The 17,589-nt window shown below is 43.7% G+C and overlaps 1 protein-coding gene across 1 annotated transcript in view; it reads right to left on the reverse strand.

Annotated features, from left to right (window-relative positions):
- Positions 1 to 11,817, reverse strand: part of JARID2 (jumonji and AT-rich interaction domain containing 2) — a 254,197-nt gene extending 242,380 nt beyond the window's left edge. Inside the window, 1 exon segment of the mRNA XM_028511671.2 lies at positions 11,204 to 11,817. Coding sequence (XP_028367472.1) covers positions 11,204 to 11,248 — 45 coding nt within the window. The 5' untranslated portion in view covers positions 11,249 to 11,817.
- Between the last annotated feature and the right edge of the window lie 5,772 nt (positions 11,818 to 17,589).

Raw genomic sequence — 17,589 nt, forward strand, 5'->3', positions numbered from 1 at the left:
GAGCAATCAAAACATGTCTGGCTATTAAGATCACACTCCATTTTCCCCTAAGTTAGGAAGAAAAAGCAAACCTTAGAAGAAAAGTGCTGAGCAGATATAGTTTTTAATTTCCATCTTCTTCCTCAGAAAACTCGGACACGCTGTAATCAGCAAAGATGACCTAGAAAAACCATATGCCCTCTTCAACCTTGAGGTTAGAGAATTACAGTCACCAAGACCTGTGGGACTTTTAATAAGAATAATACCATCTAGATAGTTACAATTTAGAAAGCACTTCACATGTTAACATTTGTCTCTGCCAGATGACCTTGAGATATCAGTAAAGAAGGTATACTTCTTCCCATTTCATAGATGTACAAACTGAGGCAAAGTGACTTATCCAAAGTCACCCACTCTCTTCCCAGTGTTTTGCATTACTGCTGTCAGCTAAATTATAAACTCCCTGAGGACAAGATCCTATTTTCTAACATCTAACAGTGTCAGAGCATGGTAAGCAAACAGAATATATCACTATATCTATTTAATTTTTTAAGATTTTGTTCATTTATGTAAGTTTTAGAGAGAGGGGAAAAGAGAGAGAAAGAGCAAGAGAAAAAGATCTATGTGCAAGAAAAACATCTATCAGTTGCCTCTCACATGCCCCTAATCGGGGAAATGGCCTACAACCCAGGCATGTACCCTGACCAGAAATTGAACCAGTGACATGTCGTTGGCAGCATGATGCCCAACCCACTGAGCAACACCAGTCAGAGCTGTCTGCCGTATTTAACTAAATAGTCTTCCAAGCCAGTGCCCAACAAGACCTCTGAAACTATACAAACCCCATACCTCACAAACAAGGCTAAAATCACATATGAAAACAATGAGTCGACTTAAAAGTATGTTATATTCTCACAAAAAAGGCATTCCATAAGTGTAAAATATGTAACTATACAATTATAAAGACTCTCTTCTTCCCTTTGCCACTACAGTCATTCTCACTAACAACACATGGTGTGCTTAAGGCAATTTTGCTTTTACAAAGTGTTTTCACATATCTTATTTAGTTCTAATGCTCTCAGAGAGGACAAGGAAAGAAAATAGAAACTTAAATAAAATTTAACTGACAGCTTTACTACTCGTTGCACGTGCTTGTTTTTGGTTTTTAAAAGCCAACAAACAAATCCTATGGCCTGATATGTACTACCTGTGGGACAGTAAATTAGTACAGCCTTTCTCCAAGACAGCAATGTGGTAAGAGGGTTCTAAATGTAGACACAAGAACTTCTGAGTCAGTAATTCCGCTTTGTGTAATTCGGGATTACGTGCAAAAAGATACAGGCAAAGCATACTGCACCGTCATTTTATACAACTGTCCCCAAACTGTGAAAAGGCCATCAACAACAAACAGGGCAAGGAAAACTGTCTGGTAGAAAGAGTGCCTTCCAGGCATTAAAATAATACAGAATCATATTCTGATAATTGAGATATAAATGCAAAAAAGCACGTTAACAGAACAACACCTGAGTATGAACCCACATATAGAAAATTATTTTTCTACAAGTACAAGAATGTCCATGTACAACTGGAATGGTTTTTATCTTTGTGTAGTTGCCTGATTTGAATGATTTCTTATAAAAAAAAAAAGCCATTTTCAAAAGGGAAAAAAAGGAGATTGGCCTAATTATGAGGATTACATGTACTTTTTACTTTTCCATGAAAATGAATCAATTACTGCAGTTACCATGGATAACCAAGAATCTACCTGACAGGAAGAAACATCTCCAAAGGCCTTCTACTGTATCAAGACTGGATTTCACGTCCTGGTGTGTCGCTGATAAAATTCGAAACCTCAGACAGGTTGCTTAACTGCACTACATGCCTCAGGTTTTCTCAGGTATAAAACTGATTAGTTTAAAGTTCATCTTTTCCCACTAGATCCATAGCAATTCTCTCACACTACTAGCTTTTTTTTAATACTCTAAAAGCTTTGACTCAGCAACTATTCCTCAACTGTGTAATGACAAAATTCAGCCCCTACTCGTGAGGGTTAATAGGGTAAGTAAGACACATGTAAACAGTAATTCCAGCACTTAGAAGTAGATGTGAAGAGTCAGGTCAACAGAGGAAAGGGGCTTGGCTCTGCCTGACTAGGGAAGAGGGTGGCAGGCGGTCCAATCAGACCTCAGTCGGGCTAGGTGGGCTCCTCAGGCTATCTGCTCACTGAGCAAGTTGAGGCACCAGGGTGTGCAAAGACTGGGCTCAGCTGAACTGAAATGGGTAGCAGGACAGGCCCAGGATAGAGCTAGAAGGGCATTTTATGCTGTGCTGACAATAAAAGTTGGTTTAGACTTGATTCTTAAAGAATTACTGCTCCAGGATCCAGTTTAAACATCTCTGTGCACAGACTCAGTGCCACTCTAATTTTAATTCCCACTTTCTAATTCACCCCCAGACAAGAATGTGAGTCAGGTGTTGCATAATACAAAAGAAATTCAATAACCAACAGATTTAGGAAGGGTGGAAAACGATTACATTACCTTCTAATCTTTAAAAGCCTTGTCCTATACACCAAAATGCATTTTAGAGTATCTGTCGCTATTCATTTGGTTTATTAAAAGGTAAAGTACAGAATTCATTTGATTCATTTATTTCTGGGTCGGCGAGGAAGGCTGTCAGCAGGCACGATGTCTCCAGGTTGGTGATTTCCAACTGTGTAATAATACCCTGAACATTTGTGCAGTAGTTTGCAGTTTATGATGTGTTTTCACGCCAAAAATCTCACTGGCTCTCCCAGCAATAAGCCTGTTGCTCAACATGGACAAGTTGTCCAGATGAGAAAGCAGCTTAACAAGGTTATGTGCCTTGCCCAGGGTCACAAAGGCAGTGCACTGTAAGGCCAAACCTTGAACTCAAATCATACTCCCAATCTTGTCTATTACCACAGAGGTACTCTATATATAAGATGAGACAAAAGTAGTTTTACAGTTGTGAGAACACAATACAGAGTTTACTCTTATATTACTGTTTATTAATTATCGTGTTATTTTCCATATGAACTATAAACCTACTTTTGCTCCATCCTGTATCCAAAACAAGCCTGCTCAAATCTGAGGCATTACATTTCTGAAGCCTATGCAGTAGTAATAAGGCACCTACATAAAGCAAAAACTCTCAAAGTTTTATGTCTATATCCAACTGCTGCTTAACAGAATAAGCATTCACTCAGTCCCCTTTCTGCACACTATAGAAGGAATAAATGCAAGAAACACATGCTCAGCCCTAATCCCTTCTCATTTCCTCCTGGCACCTGTTTCTGCCCCCACAGGCACCAAATACTTTAACAGCTGGTAGAATGAGAACCAAGAGATAACATACTCAACCAGAGTAGATGAAGCCCTAACCAAAATGTGGCTAGGAAATAATAGAGAAAGAACCACCCAGATGTAAAAAGAGAGCAATAAAACAAGGTGCCAAAAGGTCTCCCACATTCTGGATGATTCAGCCATTAGATACCTGGGCTGCTATCCCAGCAAACCAGAGGGTCTCCCAATGGAAAACAGGCACACACAACCCACTTTTCTCGCTCCTCCTCCCACCCCCCAAAAAATACTGCAGGAAAAGAATTCCAGGTTGCACTGGAGAAAATATGTGCATGAGGGAAGAGCTGTATTGGAAGCAGGAAGGGCAAAATTGTGGCTATGTAGTTTATTAACCTTCTAGGATTCATGGTAACTAAACATTGCTGTTGACAATATTTTAATGCTCACTAGTCTTCCTCTTCATGGGTGGTGGAGCCTGACCGACTTACCAAATTAGAACTTAAAATCTAATTTAGGCTTTTTAGGCTGCACCAGCTCTCAAGAACTTCTGCCAGTAGGGTTCCCCTTTCTAACACATATTCATACATCCTATGAATATGTGAGTAATTATGTATAATGTTTCCATTACTCATGCTGCCTCATTAACATATCTGGGCAGCCTTTGTTTACGGGATGGCCCAGACCCTGGTGAGGATTTGAGGGCAAATGATTTCCCACAGCGTCCCATGGTCCCCTAAGCAGCAAAGTCAGGGGCAACAATGCACGTGCCAGAAAAAGTATCGGAGCCGATTTGTTACAGCCCTGAGAAATCAAACGGGTTCTCAGAAGCCTGGAGAGCTAATGCAGCCCACGATGGCCCTCAGGTACAAGGGAGAGGGTGGGCTGGTGGCCACTCATAAAAATACAGAGCACACACCAGCCAGTCCCAAGGGGTACTGGGATCTCAAGTTCTTTTTCCAATAAGGACTCAAGGAGACAGCCAGCTGGGGATAAGGGGGTAGCTCCACCAACTGGTGTTTAAAAAAACAACAAACACAAACATGCTCTCGAGAGGGATATGCTCCTTCTGTTCCTGGAAGCTGACAAACTGTCTTAACTTCCCCAATTTTCTCTTTTTAATTTTTTAAAGATTTTATATACTTATTTTTAGAGAAAGGGGAAGGGAGGTAGAAAGAGAAAGGGAGAGAAAACATGGATGTGCAAGAGAAACATCGACTGGTTGCTTCTTGCACGCCCCCCAACCTGGGACCTGGCCCACAACCCAGGCACATGTCCTGGCAGGAATTGAGAGCTTTGGGTTTGCAGGATGACGCTCACCCCACTGAGCCACACCAGCCAGAGCTTCCCCAACTTTCTCAAGCAAAAAACCTCTGCAGGGGCTGCCAGAGCCCCTATTATGACCTTTTCCCCCCTTTTGGGTAGCTACACTGATCATTTTTCCTCTATTTCATCTGGACTAAAAAGTGAGGAAGAGATACAGCCTTTAACTATCAGGTCGATGTCTATTTGCTTCTGTAAAATGGACCTAAGACTCTTTTCCTCAAAGTGTGAACTCACTGTGGAAACAATAAATGTGGATGGCTATTTCAGAACTGACTGGGATGCCCTCAGGAGGGGTGAGTGTTGTGTGGCCATCCAGACTTCTACAATCCAAGCTCTTTTCACATTTCTTCAAATGGCAAAGAGAGCCCAAAGCAAGAAGGCAGCATCCTCACCAGAACAATATAACCTGTGCCAAGATCCACAGTGGCAGAAACCCAGACTCAGGTGACCAACCTAGACTTCACCCTCTGGGACAGAATCTACCTATGTAAAACACGGGACATTTCCCATTCCAGATATCCTAAGTGAACAAGAAAGATAAAAGCCACCTGCAAGGGATGATAGGAACAGGAAGTCCTGGAAGCAGGCAGGACTACTAGACCAGGAGCAACCGGGTGTCTGGCCAGTGCTGCCACTTCCTGCAAGGTTCAGCTCTACTTTTAATGATTTTATTCTGAATGAGAAATAAAGAAAAACTCATTTTAAAAAGCGTGAGGCTGTCATAAGGCCAATAGAGTTGACTGAAGTCCCAAGAAAAATTAAGACCTAAAAGGATAAGAAAAATCACATTCAATTTACCTACCAAAAGTAGACAAATAGCAATACTATATCACAGCTTTAGAAAACCGAAGTCATCAGAGTTTCCACCTGCTTGAAGAAAGAAGCCCACAATGATCAGGCAAATATGGAAAAAGCTTTACAGACAAAAGGAACCAGAGGCACAAAGACTGGGGCCTGGACAAGCCCAGTCTGAAGCTTGTGGGGGGAGTCTCAGAAGAATGAAGAGAAGAGTGACCTGGGAGATGGAAAGAAACAAGATAACTGATTCCAACTAAAAGAACAGACTCAATTTGTCTCATTTCCATTAACAGATAGGCTGACGAATCTGAAATAGAACAGACCTTCAGCAACATCTCTTAACTGAGAAAATAAAATTGCTGGATTACAAGACACAAGCTTCTGAATTCCATATAAATTAGGCATAAAATCACTAATCTTTCTGCCCCTCTACGACCCAGTGAATGACACAATTTTTTAAACTCTAAAAGCAACACAAATTAACTCAGGAGGACCACTCTGAGGTAAGTTACATGGCATAAACTAATAAGGTGTCTAGATTAATTGTGGGGGACTAAGGCTAAATATAATGGAAGCACTCTTATCAGAGGTGCTAGGGACCAAAAGTTGGTTTGCTAATGTAAAGTCTATCCAGCAGAAAACCTTTTAAAAAAGTGAGTATAGGTGTATACATACATATGTCTACACACATCTAAACATTTTAACTAAAAAACATAAATGTACTTTTTAGTTTGTTGGGAAGGGAATGACGTTTGATTCTGAATAGTGAATCACTTGCAAAGCAATGTGCATGCAGAATCCTTACAGATTTTTCCCCAAGTTTTTTCAATGTCAGGCCCACATCTAACTTAACAGCCTTATTTTTTTACCAAGTCACTTTTATCAATGTTCCCAAAACATTCGTCTTAAAGTTTTCATAGAAATCAACTGTCTTTGCACACTCAAAGGATTACATAATATTTAACTGTAATTGCAATAATAAGACTAACTGGAATAACCAGATTTGGAAACAACTGACACTTGGAAAGCCTGCTACGGGTGGGAGCCAAAGGGGACACAGGCACACCCCCCCTAGGGCTGCCCACTGGCCAGGAGCTTCACAGCCAGGATGTTCTGCAGCCAACAGTGCAAGGGAAGACTGGGGAGGTAGAGCGTGGTGAGCAGAGCTGTTACTGTAATCCTGGGGGACACTTACACATGGACCAGTAACACTAGGAGGAAGAGTGCAAACAGAATCCCAAAAACGAAATTTCCTAGACTGCAAAACTTTTTAACCATTCACATAAAAACGTCAGAAATCTCAGTCCTCAGACCATCATGATCAAGAGCAAACCATTCCATTAAAAATACTCCAGCTTAGCCTTTACCAAGTGTTTTAATGTACTGTAAGTTTAACATATGACTTTTCCATGTCATCTTTGAAAGAAGGAAATGGTTCTATTTTGAATGCAACAGACACCAGTTATATACTCCAAAGGGTTTTTCTCTTTCTCAAGAGGGAAAATTTAAATAACCTTTAGAGCAGGGTATATATTAAGGTTATACTGGAATTATTTCCAAGGCACTTGGAAGTGAGTCAGTAGCCCTCAGCCCAACAACAGGAACTAGTTTATCCTAACTATGAGAGAAGAAACAGCCATTATACCATCAAAGTACCAAATAATAGCATACTTCTATAGTTGGCTATTTGTGCCAATGGCTATGGAGGACATACAAGTCAGACACTAGTCTACAGTAAAGTAACAATAACCCAGATAACAATAACTAAAACTGTATTGTTTTCAGACATAATTTATTTTTTCTTTCAAATTTTAATGACACACTTTGGACTCTTACCTTAACAGTATTCCTTCTCTTCCATAATCATAGCTGCTAAGTTGCCTTTCCCAGGGCTTATGTGACAAAGAGAAAGGTTTTCCACTACTAGAAACAGGTAGAAAGAAAACCATGTGAACAGCCCATGAAAGGAAAAACACAGCAATTAAACAATGTGCACAAGTTTTTTGCCCCCAGAACTGTAAAGTAACTTGACTGGGTGTAAAATAAGGCCGGGGAAAGGACGGTTCATAAATCCTACCATTATATTTTGGTGTATTTCTTTCTTTTTGTCTTTTTAATTTAATGTAATTATAATTATACTAAATCTTGCTATTGATTCTTATAACACAAACTTTTCCAAGTTTTTAAAATCATACTGCACTTTTAAATCAGAAAATTAGATATTTACAACTTATAGCCTAATGGTACAAATTCTGCTTGAGCTGTTCTGAAAATTTGGTAATTTGTTTTCGTGCTAACTGCATGATTCATATCTCCATACAGAAGAAATTTTAATTTCAAACTCATACCTGCAATAAAGCATCACTGATCAAATGGTTTTGAAGCCTGGATATCACATTTGTTATTCTTTCTTGGAATAACCAAATACTAGATTGATGGGCAAAGAATACCCATAAAGCAAAACTTGCAACTGTTTTTTATTGTCCAAGTGGATTGGGGCTTTGAAAGGCAAATGTTTTCAGTTACTTAAGGTATTATATAGTGGGAGTCATGCCCAGCACAATTAAGAGAGGATTACATTGCAATTTATGAGTTTCTCAAGGATGTCATTTAATATAAAATACAGCAATCATTTTTCCCAAAGCCTGCCATCTACATCCCACCCCCAAACTCTGTTTTACTAAGACAATAAACTAAATGGCAACTCAGCAGGCATCTAAGGCTTTTGAGACCAATTGTAGAAAATGTGCTGCCTTCCACCAGCTCGAGTAATAACACCACCTTACATAGAAAGATCATACTGTTTTATAGCTTGCACGAACATCATCTCACATACATAATCTCAGAGAAAGTTAAGTAGAAAAGGCAGGTATTACTTTTTCCATTTTACAGAAAACAAAATATACTGCAAGCCTCTTCGTGTCTGGCTCAGAACTAAACCTGGAACATCCTGAGACTTAGAGAGTCCAGTGGCTCTTCAAGCACACTGTATCTATCAATGGCAAGTCTTCCCTTATTTCGCCCCCTAAAAAGTACTCAATAGCATAGAGCTGGCTCAGCAAGAGCCCCCCACCCTGCCCCGCACCCATGGTACTGCAAAGCTCCCAGAAAGAGCCAACAGTTGCTGCTGTGCAGCATCACCCAGAAAGGCATCCTGCCACATCCTGCAAATACATGCCAAATATGACTTAAAGTGACAAAGTAGCCGAATTCACATGTTCCTCCTACAAAGCAAAGCTTTCCCTGAATTAAGTTTCCTTGCTTTTCTAAAACATTGGTGAGGAGACCCAACTACCACAGTAATAGTGCCACACCATTAGCAGGCCTGCAAACAGAGGAAGCAAAAACATTTTACAGAAATAAGGCGTCTCCTCCCTGCTCCCCATCTCCTCAATGGATCAAAATCACAGCTAGGCGGGGGCACCCGCTTGAGAACTATAGGCTCATTGCTCACCTAGAGGGGAGCTCAGTGTCCCATGGAGGAAGCCAAAGGGTCAGCACACCCTCCTCCTCCTCGACCTCCTTCCGGGTGGCAGCCCAGCTCCACAGCAGCCCCAGGCCTCCACCCCCGCACTGCACTGGAACCTCCAGCCCGACTTTTGACGTCACGGAGGAGGAGGTTCCACCCCGGCCCGTCCCTTTGTGACGTCACAACGACAACAGACCGCGGTAGGGAGCGTCCTGGAACTAGCGCAGCAGGGGGCGGAGGGAGGCAGGGGAGACCGGTGCGACGCGGTGGAAGAACCGGGGGTGGGGAGGGGGCGCGCTGACGTCTCACCGGCTTAACCTGTTGCTCTCAAGACTGCGCCGCAATCTACGAGCAGGGCCGCGGGGGAGGGCCCTACTCCGCAGTGGGCGCGGAGGGGGGCCGTTTGCTGCAGCTGTGCACCCCCCACCCCCGCCCTCTCAGACACGCCCCCACCGGTACATCCCAGGCTCCCACCTTTCCCCAGCCACAGCAGGCCTCACCACCCACACGCCCCGCCCGCCAGCCCTGGGCCCCGGCCGACCAGAGCCCCGAGCCCGAGCCCCAGCCCTGAGCCCGGAGCCCGCCCCCTACAGGCAGCACACAGCCGCCCAGCCCCGGCCCAGCCCCGGCCCATCCCCAGCCCATCCTCAGCCCGGCCCGCCACGACCTCCACACGCCCTCCCCTTCGCAGCCAGCTCGAGCTCATCAAGAGCCCGAGCTTCGCTCCCAGAACCTTAACTCACGCTCTGCCTCCTGCAGCCGCCGCCAGCCACGAGCTTGCTGCTGGACCCCTGGGCTCTCCACGATCCGCTGACCACCAGGAACAAAAAATCCCACCCCACACTACTCTCCAACTTAGCGAGGTCTGGGATGGGGGCGGAAGGGCGGTCCTTGTCCAAGTTCTACCCCATTTGCTTTGTCGCTGTACCCAAATTGGACGTGCCCTGGGGAAGCGTCCACACTCCAAGGCAAGAGTGTCTCCACGCAGTTTCCACAGCCCGAGTTTAAACTATTCCTTTGCATTCTACCCAGCCCTCTGCAATGCGGATGTCTTTTAATTCTTAAATTTTTAAGAGAATTCCTTTTTAAATAGATCTTGATTATTAAACCTTCCATTTCTTTCTTAGTTGAAGTTTACATGTGTACATTAGGATCAGCCCTCTAGAAAAAGGCATTTTGCTTTTCCATTAAATATACTTTTTACATAAACCAGTGCCCCTAAGGTCGTCTCCCATTCCACACATCACACTGCTCAAAAAGAGAAAATATTGACACCAATTTGTCGACTCGAGTTAAATAAAACTTTCTTATAACGCTGCATTATTACTAGTGTATGTTCCTTTGGCCTTTTTTTAAAAAATGAGTTCTTTGATTTAAAGCATGCAGCTAATGACCGATCACTCGAGTGCATATTTGGTTAATCCCTCGGTTCCCCTCCCTCCTCCTTCCCCCCAAACTTAAAAAAAAAAAAAAAAAGCCACCACACACAAAACAAAAACAGTCCCCATGCCAATCAAAACGTAGCTGTACTATGCACAAAACAAATTTAACTATTCCAAACCATTTAAATCTCTAAATAATCACCCAATTTGAGAAACCCGGTTAACAGTGAGAAATCATTCGTAGTCACATATGCACTCACATGCCTACGTAAAAACATTAGCTATATTACAAGTCTTTTCCCCCTAAAACTGGAAACCATGAATTTTTAAACAAAACCAGTCCCATTATTAAAGTCAATCCCAACAAATGCATTCGCTGTAACATGATTCCCAACTGTTTTATGTTGCGAAACAGATAAGCCAAAACGACCACATACATTAAATTTGATGTGCCAGTGCAAGGAACAATATCGCCATAATCGGACCTTTGATTGGAACTTAGAGGGCTTCCAACACACACGCGTTACACGATTTTCGAAAAACATTAATAATAACATAGGCTCATTAGCATGCAAAGTGCAATATGGGGCCAAACCCGCCCGAGAATGCAGTTTAGTTACAGAACCGCAGCCCCCACCCCACTCCCAAGCTCCACCAAAATCCCTTGCCTTTCATCTAAAACTAGATTATGGTTGTGTCATTCGAGGTCAATTTATTCACTTGAGGTATCTCTACACCAATCTGTTTTTTTTCATCCAAACTAGGCAGACACGACTTTGCTTGAAAAGCCCTCTTTCAGAAAAGAAAAGAAACAGCCTTATCGGACGCTGTGTTTAAAACCCTTCAGCTGCAGAATTATCTATAAACTTGACATTCACAGCCATTGCTTAAAACTGCAAGTCAAAGGATGTGTTGTTAGGAGCACTTACGTATTTCTTCTGAATGATATTCCTCTTGGGTCTTTCCTTGCTCATTCTGAGATCCAAATTCTGATTGCAAAAGGGGACAATTGCTTCATGAATTTAAAGCCGTCAGAAATTTGCAAAAAAATATCCTGGTGGTTTTTATTGTTGTTGGTGGTGGTTGATCTTGTAATCCGACTTTTCTTCCTCTTCGCCCAAAGCCCGATTCGCCTTGAAATAAATCCGAAATTGGGAGGGAAAAAAAAAGAGCCAAAGACGAACGAAGCAAACAAAAAAATTCACTTTAGTAAAACACCCATAATGGAAAATTTCCCCCGAAACACACACACACACAAAAAAAAAACCGACGCCCTTCACTCCCCCCTCTTTTTCCTCCAAAAACTACATTAGCGAAACGTGAAGGTCCTTAGTGTCTGATCTGTAGTTACATCTTGGAAAAGAAAAGGGAAAGATAAATAAAAAATGTTGGAAGTCACGTTTGTGCTGCAGCAGCAGTGCGAGCAGAAGAGTCAACTCCAGCGGCGGCGGCGGCAGCACCACCACAGCGAGGGCTCGCCGAGTCTCTTTTTTCCAAGCCCCCTAACCAATGAGAGAGAGGCTATCCAGCCGAACTTTAAATGGACTCTGCTTTTATACAAGTTAGGGCTCCTCGAATAATTCCCCGCCGGACGCTAGCCGAAAACTCCCACAGCTGAGCCACCAGGCGCCCGCTTACCCCGACGCCGACCGCCCCCCCGCCCACTCAGGAGGACCCCCGCAGCCTTGTCGACTAAACACTCGAGAAACCTAGACGAACCGTTCTCGGACAACCCCTCAGGCATCTCTTCCGCGCCGAGCCTAGGAGTGGAATTGAGAGAGGCTCCCTAGCTCAATGCATGGCACGCTCGGTCGCTCCACCTCACCCCCTTTCCCCAGCTTGCCGTTCACCCCATAGCTGCCAAACGACGGCCCTCGCCACTGCCCTCACGTCTACCTGCAGCCAGGCTCCAGATTACGAGTACCCCAGGATGCCCGGCCCCGGGGAGAGCCGCCTATTCCCGGGGCACCTTAGAATGGTCCCCTTGATCTTCTGGAAGTTGTAGTCCCCCGACTACAAAATGGCTATGGCCACGGGAGCTAGGAACTACAATTCCCAGCCTGCCCCGCGAGCCTGTCACTCAACTCCCTTCCCTCCTCCTCCTCCTCGCCCCCTCCCCCTCACCGGCCCTGCCAACAAACGCTAGGACGTGTCCCGCGTGCGACACTGCTAGAGGCTGGCTCGGGAATGGCCAGCAGAGCGTGTGGTCCGCGAGCGAGGAACTCCCCACGCCGACCCGCCCCCGGCCCCCTGGCCTGGCCCCTCTCCCGCGGCGGCGCCCGGCCCCCTCCCCGCGCGCCCCGCCCCCACCCGTGGCGCTAACCGCCTGTGGAATCGAGGAATCGCGCGCTCTCCGGGCCGAGAGGCGCCGAGCTATAGGGGAGGGACGCGAGGCTTCCCCGGGGAAGGCCTCGGAGCGTGGCGGCGCGGGGGGCGGTGTCAGCAAGGGGTTGGAGCCCGTTCTAAGGAAAACTGGGCCACGCACCAAGAGGAATCCTCGGTGCGAACTAGTTGATCAGCGGCGCCTGCTGCCTCCGCCGCGCCGCCGGTGTCACCTCAGGACACCGCCTCGCGTAGTCGCACAGCGTGCTGCGGTCGGCCCAGGGTAGTCTAAGGTCACCTCTGCCCGCTCCCAGTAGCTGCACGCGCCCTCACTCGCGGGGCTGCGGGGATGGCGGTGGGAAGAGGCCACCTCCTGACGCGGCACGCGGTCCCCGGGCGATCATGTCTTCGAGGGTGGCCAGAAAAGGGACTATGGGAGGCTGCCTCCTACAAAAGATAACTGGCTTTAAAGAGATCGAACTCGATCTTTGCCCTCACAGACGTGCTTTGCGTCTGAGGGGCCCACGAGCGCGACAAACATTGAAGTAAAAATGAGTGGAATATGGAGACCGCACCACACAGCCTTGTAGACTATAAGGAAGCATCTGGAACACCGAGTGCCAGGAATATCAACTGCCATGGCCACGGGAGAGGCTGCTTTTTACCTGTCTCTGCCTCCCTGTCGCGGTTATTTAATCGCTGATGCAAATGAAGTATCAGGCCCTGCTGTATCTCTAGGGCCTTCGCCTTATTAACAACTTTGTCCAGATTCTTAGCCATCTTGCGTTGTTAATTTTCTTCCTTTAACTGAGGGTTTAGAGAAGCACCGTTTTAAATTATCTCCTCTCATACAATCCCCTAAATAAATGAAAATCGGGGTCAGTGCTCCCTCACACTCATTCCTATACATTTTATTCTTCCCACTGCTTAGATTCTGTGTACCTTAAAAGTGTGAATACTCAGGTAACACTATTAGATTGTATTTGCAACAGCATTTGATACCTGAATTCAAATCGCATGTTGGCCACTTCCTAAAAAGTAACCCATGGCCTCTCTGAACTTGCCAGTTTCTTCATCTGTGAATTAGTAATGGCCAAACCTTGTGGGGAGGATTATAGAACAACATTAATCTAGCTGAGAACCAGACTTGTTATTGGAAACTTTAAGCAAATGAAGTAAAATGCTTTTTCTTACTACTTTTTAATTATTTCTCGACTTTAAAAACTCTTAAATGCTTTCTAAACTGAAATAACTTTGTCTATGTTCATTTCACAATCAGAAAAATAAATGACCTGTTGTGCCTTAATATTGCAAAACATGTTGGCTGGTGCCATTTGTGAGGAAGTACCCAACAGAACAGAGCACTTTTCAGTACTGGCCACCCAAGTGACTTTATGGTTGGGTTACAACCAGGTGTTTCCAAAAGACTTTCTGATCATTATGACCTGTGTACTGGAGGTCTCCACTTGTCCCTACTGTTAGGGTTTTAACCAGCTTTCTGCAGATTTAATGTCAAATCTGTCATTCCCCAGGCAAAATATTAAAGAACAAAGGCAGGTTTCTGAGTTCCCTTCACCAGCCCCTGAGGCTGGGCTTCTCTTGTCCAAGACCTGTGAACTCCCTGCTGGGCCACCAACTCCAGGTCACCACATATTAAAAACCATTCTGCTAGCTGAGACATGAGGGCAAGGGGAAGAAAGGAATCTGCTCAAATCCAAAAGATTTGAGTAAGCTTTGTTTTTCCCTGAACAGGAAAATAGATCGGCCTTTTTAGCGTTGATAGCCTTTCCTGTTGCAGAAGTAACTGCCTCCTGCTAAACTTCCTTTTCCTGCCATCTTGGCAAGGCCACGTGTTACCCTTCCTTTCTTCTTCCTCCTCTTTTTTTATTTTCCAGAAGCCTAATTCACTCTTTCTCTGGTGATTTTAACTCCTCACCACACTTCTCTTGACTTCGTTTCTGAAAGTTGGGGAAGGGAGTTTGGAGGGAAGACCTCACTAGGTATATTACCTCTAAACGACCAATGTGCCAGCTCTGTCCTCATCCCTGAGGAGACAGGGAGAGAGAGAGAGAGTGTGTGTGTGAGCACAAAAGCCCTTCGTTAAGAAACACACAGCTCAGTGTCACAGGTTCGATTCCCAGTCAGGGAACATGCCTAGGTTGCAGGCCACGGCTCCCAGCAACCGCACGTTGATGTTTCTCTCCCTCCCTCCCTACCCTCTCTAGAAAAAAAATAAATAAAATCTTCTTTAAAAAAGAAAGAAAGAAACACACAAATCAGTAGAAAAAGCAGACTTTACAATCCATTATGTTACCTCTAAAAAGTGTATATTAACTATAAGGGGAAGGTGCTACAGAGAACACATAGCTGAGGTCATCAGAAAGTAGGGAGTTTTGCAGGATGAGTAAGTAAGCTGAACAACTTTCCAGCATGAAAAAAAAATTATGAAGCCTAAAAAACTTATACCTATACATGGGATTCAATTTTTGTTTGAGAGTGGCTAAAGATGAGATCAAGGTAAGTAGGAGTCAGGACCAGAAAGGTTCTGTATGCCAGACGAAGCAGTTTAGACTTTGCCTGTAGGCTAAAAAGAAACTTTGAAGTGTTTTCACTGGAATATAAAGCAGATTTGTGTTTTTGAAAAGCAATCTTAATTGTGTGAGAGGTGAAATTGAAGATTGGAGGAGAGAGAGACAGGGAGAGCTAGAAAACAGTCGCAATTTTATTGCATAAATGAGGTGAGAGCTGATTATGATCTGGATGCAATGGCAGAGGAAATATATCAAGCAGAGAACAGGTTGAGAAATACTTAGAATGTCAAAAGCTTATATGATCTGGGAACAGGTTAGCTGGAGGGAATGGTGACTGATTTCCTTAAACTGACCTTGTTAATTCTCCTTTAACTCAATTATCCACCCTAGGAAGAATGGGAACATGATGGAGGTGAAAGAGGAAGAGTTGCAAATTATCAATCACAAATAAAAGCAGGCACTCACAATTCAGGTTCAAATCTGAATGGGCAATCATATTTAATTAAGCATTTTAGTTCACAACCTGATTTATTATAAAAAATGACAGAGAAATAATTAAAAAGTTAATAGAGACCAATAAAAATAAAGAGGAATAATCCACAGTCTTATGTTATATGTATATTGAAATTTCCCTGTTAGAGCAGGGGAAACACAGGTTATCACATGTTTCCAAACACCAATGATATCCATGGTTCTTCTCATAACTCAAGATTCATCTCCAGAAGTCCTTCCCTAAAAGCACATATTTCACCCTTTGCATTGTATACGTATTTGCTTACATTGTCCAGTTTTGTCTTATGTTCCCATCTTCTCTCTCCAAGTTAAAAAAAAAAGCTTTCTAAAGTCAGAGAACATATTGTCTACTTCTCACATCCTCCCCAAAGCTCCAGAAACTTCATAGAATTTGAAAGTGTCCAGTAAATGCTTACTGTTGAATATTTCACCAAAACCATAATGCCCAATTATTTAGACTATTGCCAATCATTTAGTCTGTTACTATTTTGGAACACAACTATTTTTCCCCTTGTAGTATCCAAATCCAATACAGTGCTGTAAATTCTTCAAGGCCCCAGATAGCTTCAACCCTATCTCATTGCCCCTGTTACCTCACCACATTTTAAAAAAATAAAAATTGCACGTATTTAAGGTGTACAACATGGTATTTTCATATGCATATTCATTCTGTAATGACTACTACAGTCAGGCTAATTAACATATTCATCGCCTTGCCTAGTTACCATCAGCCACATTTTTTGAGCTTTAAAATTTTGTTCTGTTGTCTTGTTTTCTGATTATCTCATTTGTATACCTCGTCTCTCTTAATTAGATCCAAACATTTCACGGGGCCATGATTTGTCTCAAATTGAGGTAGCCCTTGGCAAGGAGACCAATCACTGCATGGGAATCAGTTGTTTCTAATGTTAACTTTGTGAGGGACCTCAAGGCATTCATTTGACCTTCTGGGCCTCACCATCATTCAAAAGGGAGAGGGCTAAATTCAATGAGCACCAAAGACATTTCTGGATCCAACAAGGTCTATTCCTACTTTGACTTTTCCTACTGTGCTTTTTTTCCTGTTGCCCAATCAGTGCAGGACCTTAATGAGACCTAAATACACAGTTTTTTTATTAAGGATTGCTAGGGCGAGTTTTTGTTTGTTTTTTTTTTCTACATTATTAGTTTCCTAACATAACCTTATACAGTTGTCCCTTGAAAGAGGTGGATTCGAACTGCGCAGGTCCACTTAAATGGGGGATTTTATTCAGTTGACCTGAGCAGATCCGCGTTGTTTGACGGTCACTTGGCAGTTGGGGATTTGGCCCGGGGTTGGGGTGGGTGGGTGGGGTGCTGAGCGGGGGAGGCAGTTGGGAATTTGGCCGGGGCGGGGGAGGGGTTGGGTGCGGACGTACTGAAGGTGTACTTGAATCTTCACCTCCGCCGCCGCTCGCTGCTGACCTCGCAGTCTTTCTCTGTGATGTCTGATGATACCTTTCATTTGTATAACTTTTTATAGTGTTTAAAGAAAGCCATAATATCATTTTAATCCACAAAATAAACCAGATTAAGATTGGTCTTGTCCTCGCTCTTCAAATGTGAAAATAAAATATTGAGAGGTTGTAATTTGCTCAAGGTTATACAATTAGGATGGCAGAGCCGGGAGTCCAATCCAGAGCTCCTCACTCCACATGCCTCCGGCAGACCTTCTCCCTGACTTTTAAAATGTGACCCAAGACATTATTCCGTGAAATGTTACTGGATATGGCTGGAAAGAAAAGGATGCTTTGATGAAAGAGATTTGGTAATTGCTAACTTAACACAAAGATAACCTGATCACTTTACTGTAGGATTTTTAAGATTCCAAAGAGGCATATTGTTTTCTAAACTTATTTGGCCACAGAAGCCTTTTATTAAGAAGGGGCAGGTATCCACAGAACAATCTTACAGACATGTTTCACCCAATA

Source organism: Phyllostomus discolor, chromosome 5, assembly GCF_004126475.2.
Source record: "Phyllostomus discolor isolate MPI-MPIP mPhyDis1 chromosome 5, mPhyDis1.pri.v3, whole genome shotgun sequence".
NCBI classification, from domain to species: domain Eukaryota; kingdom Metazoa; phylum Chordata; class Mammalia; order Chiroptera; family Phyllostomidae; genus Phyllostomus; species Phyllostomus discolor.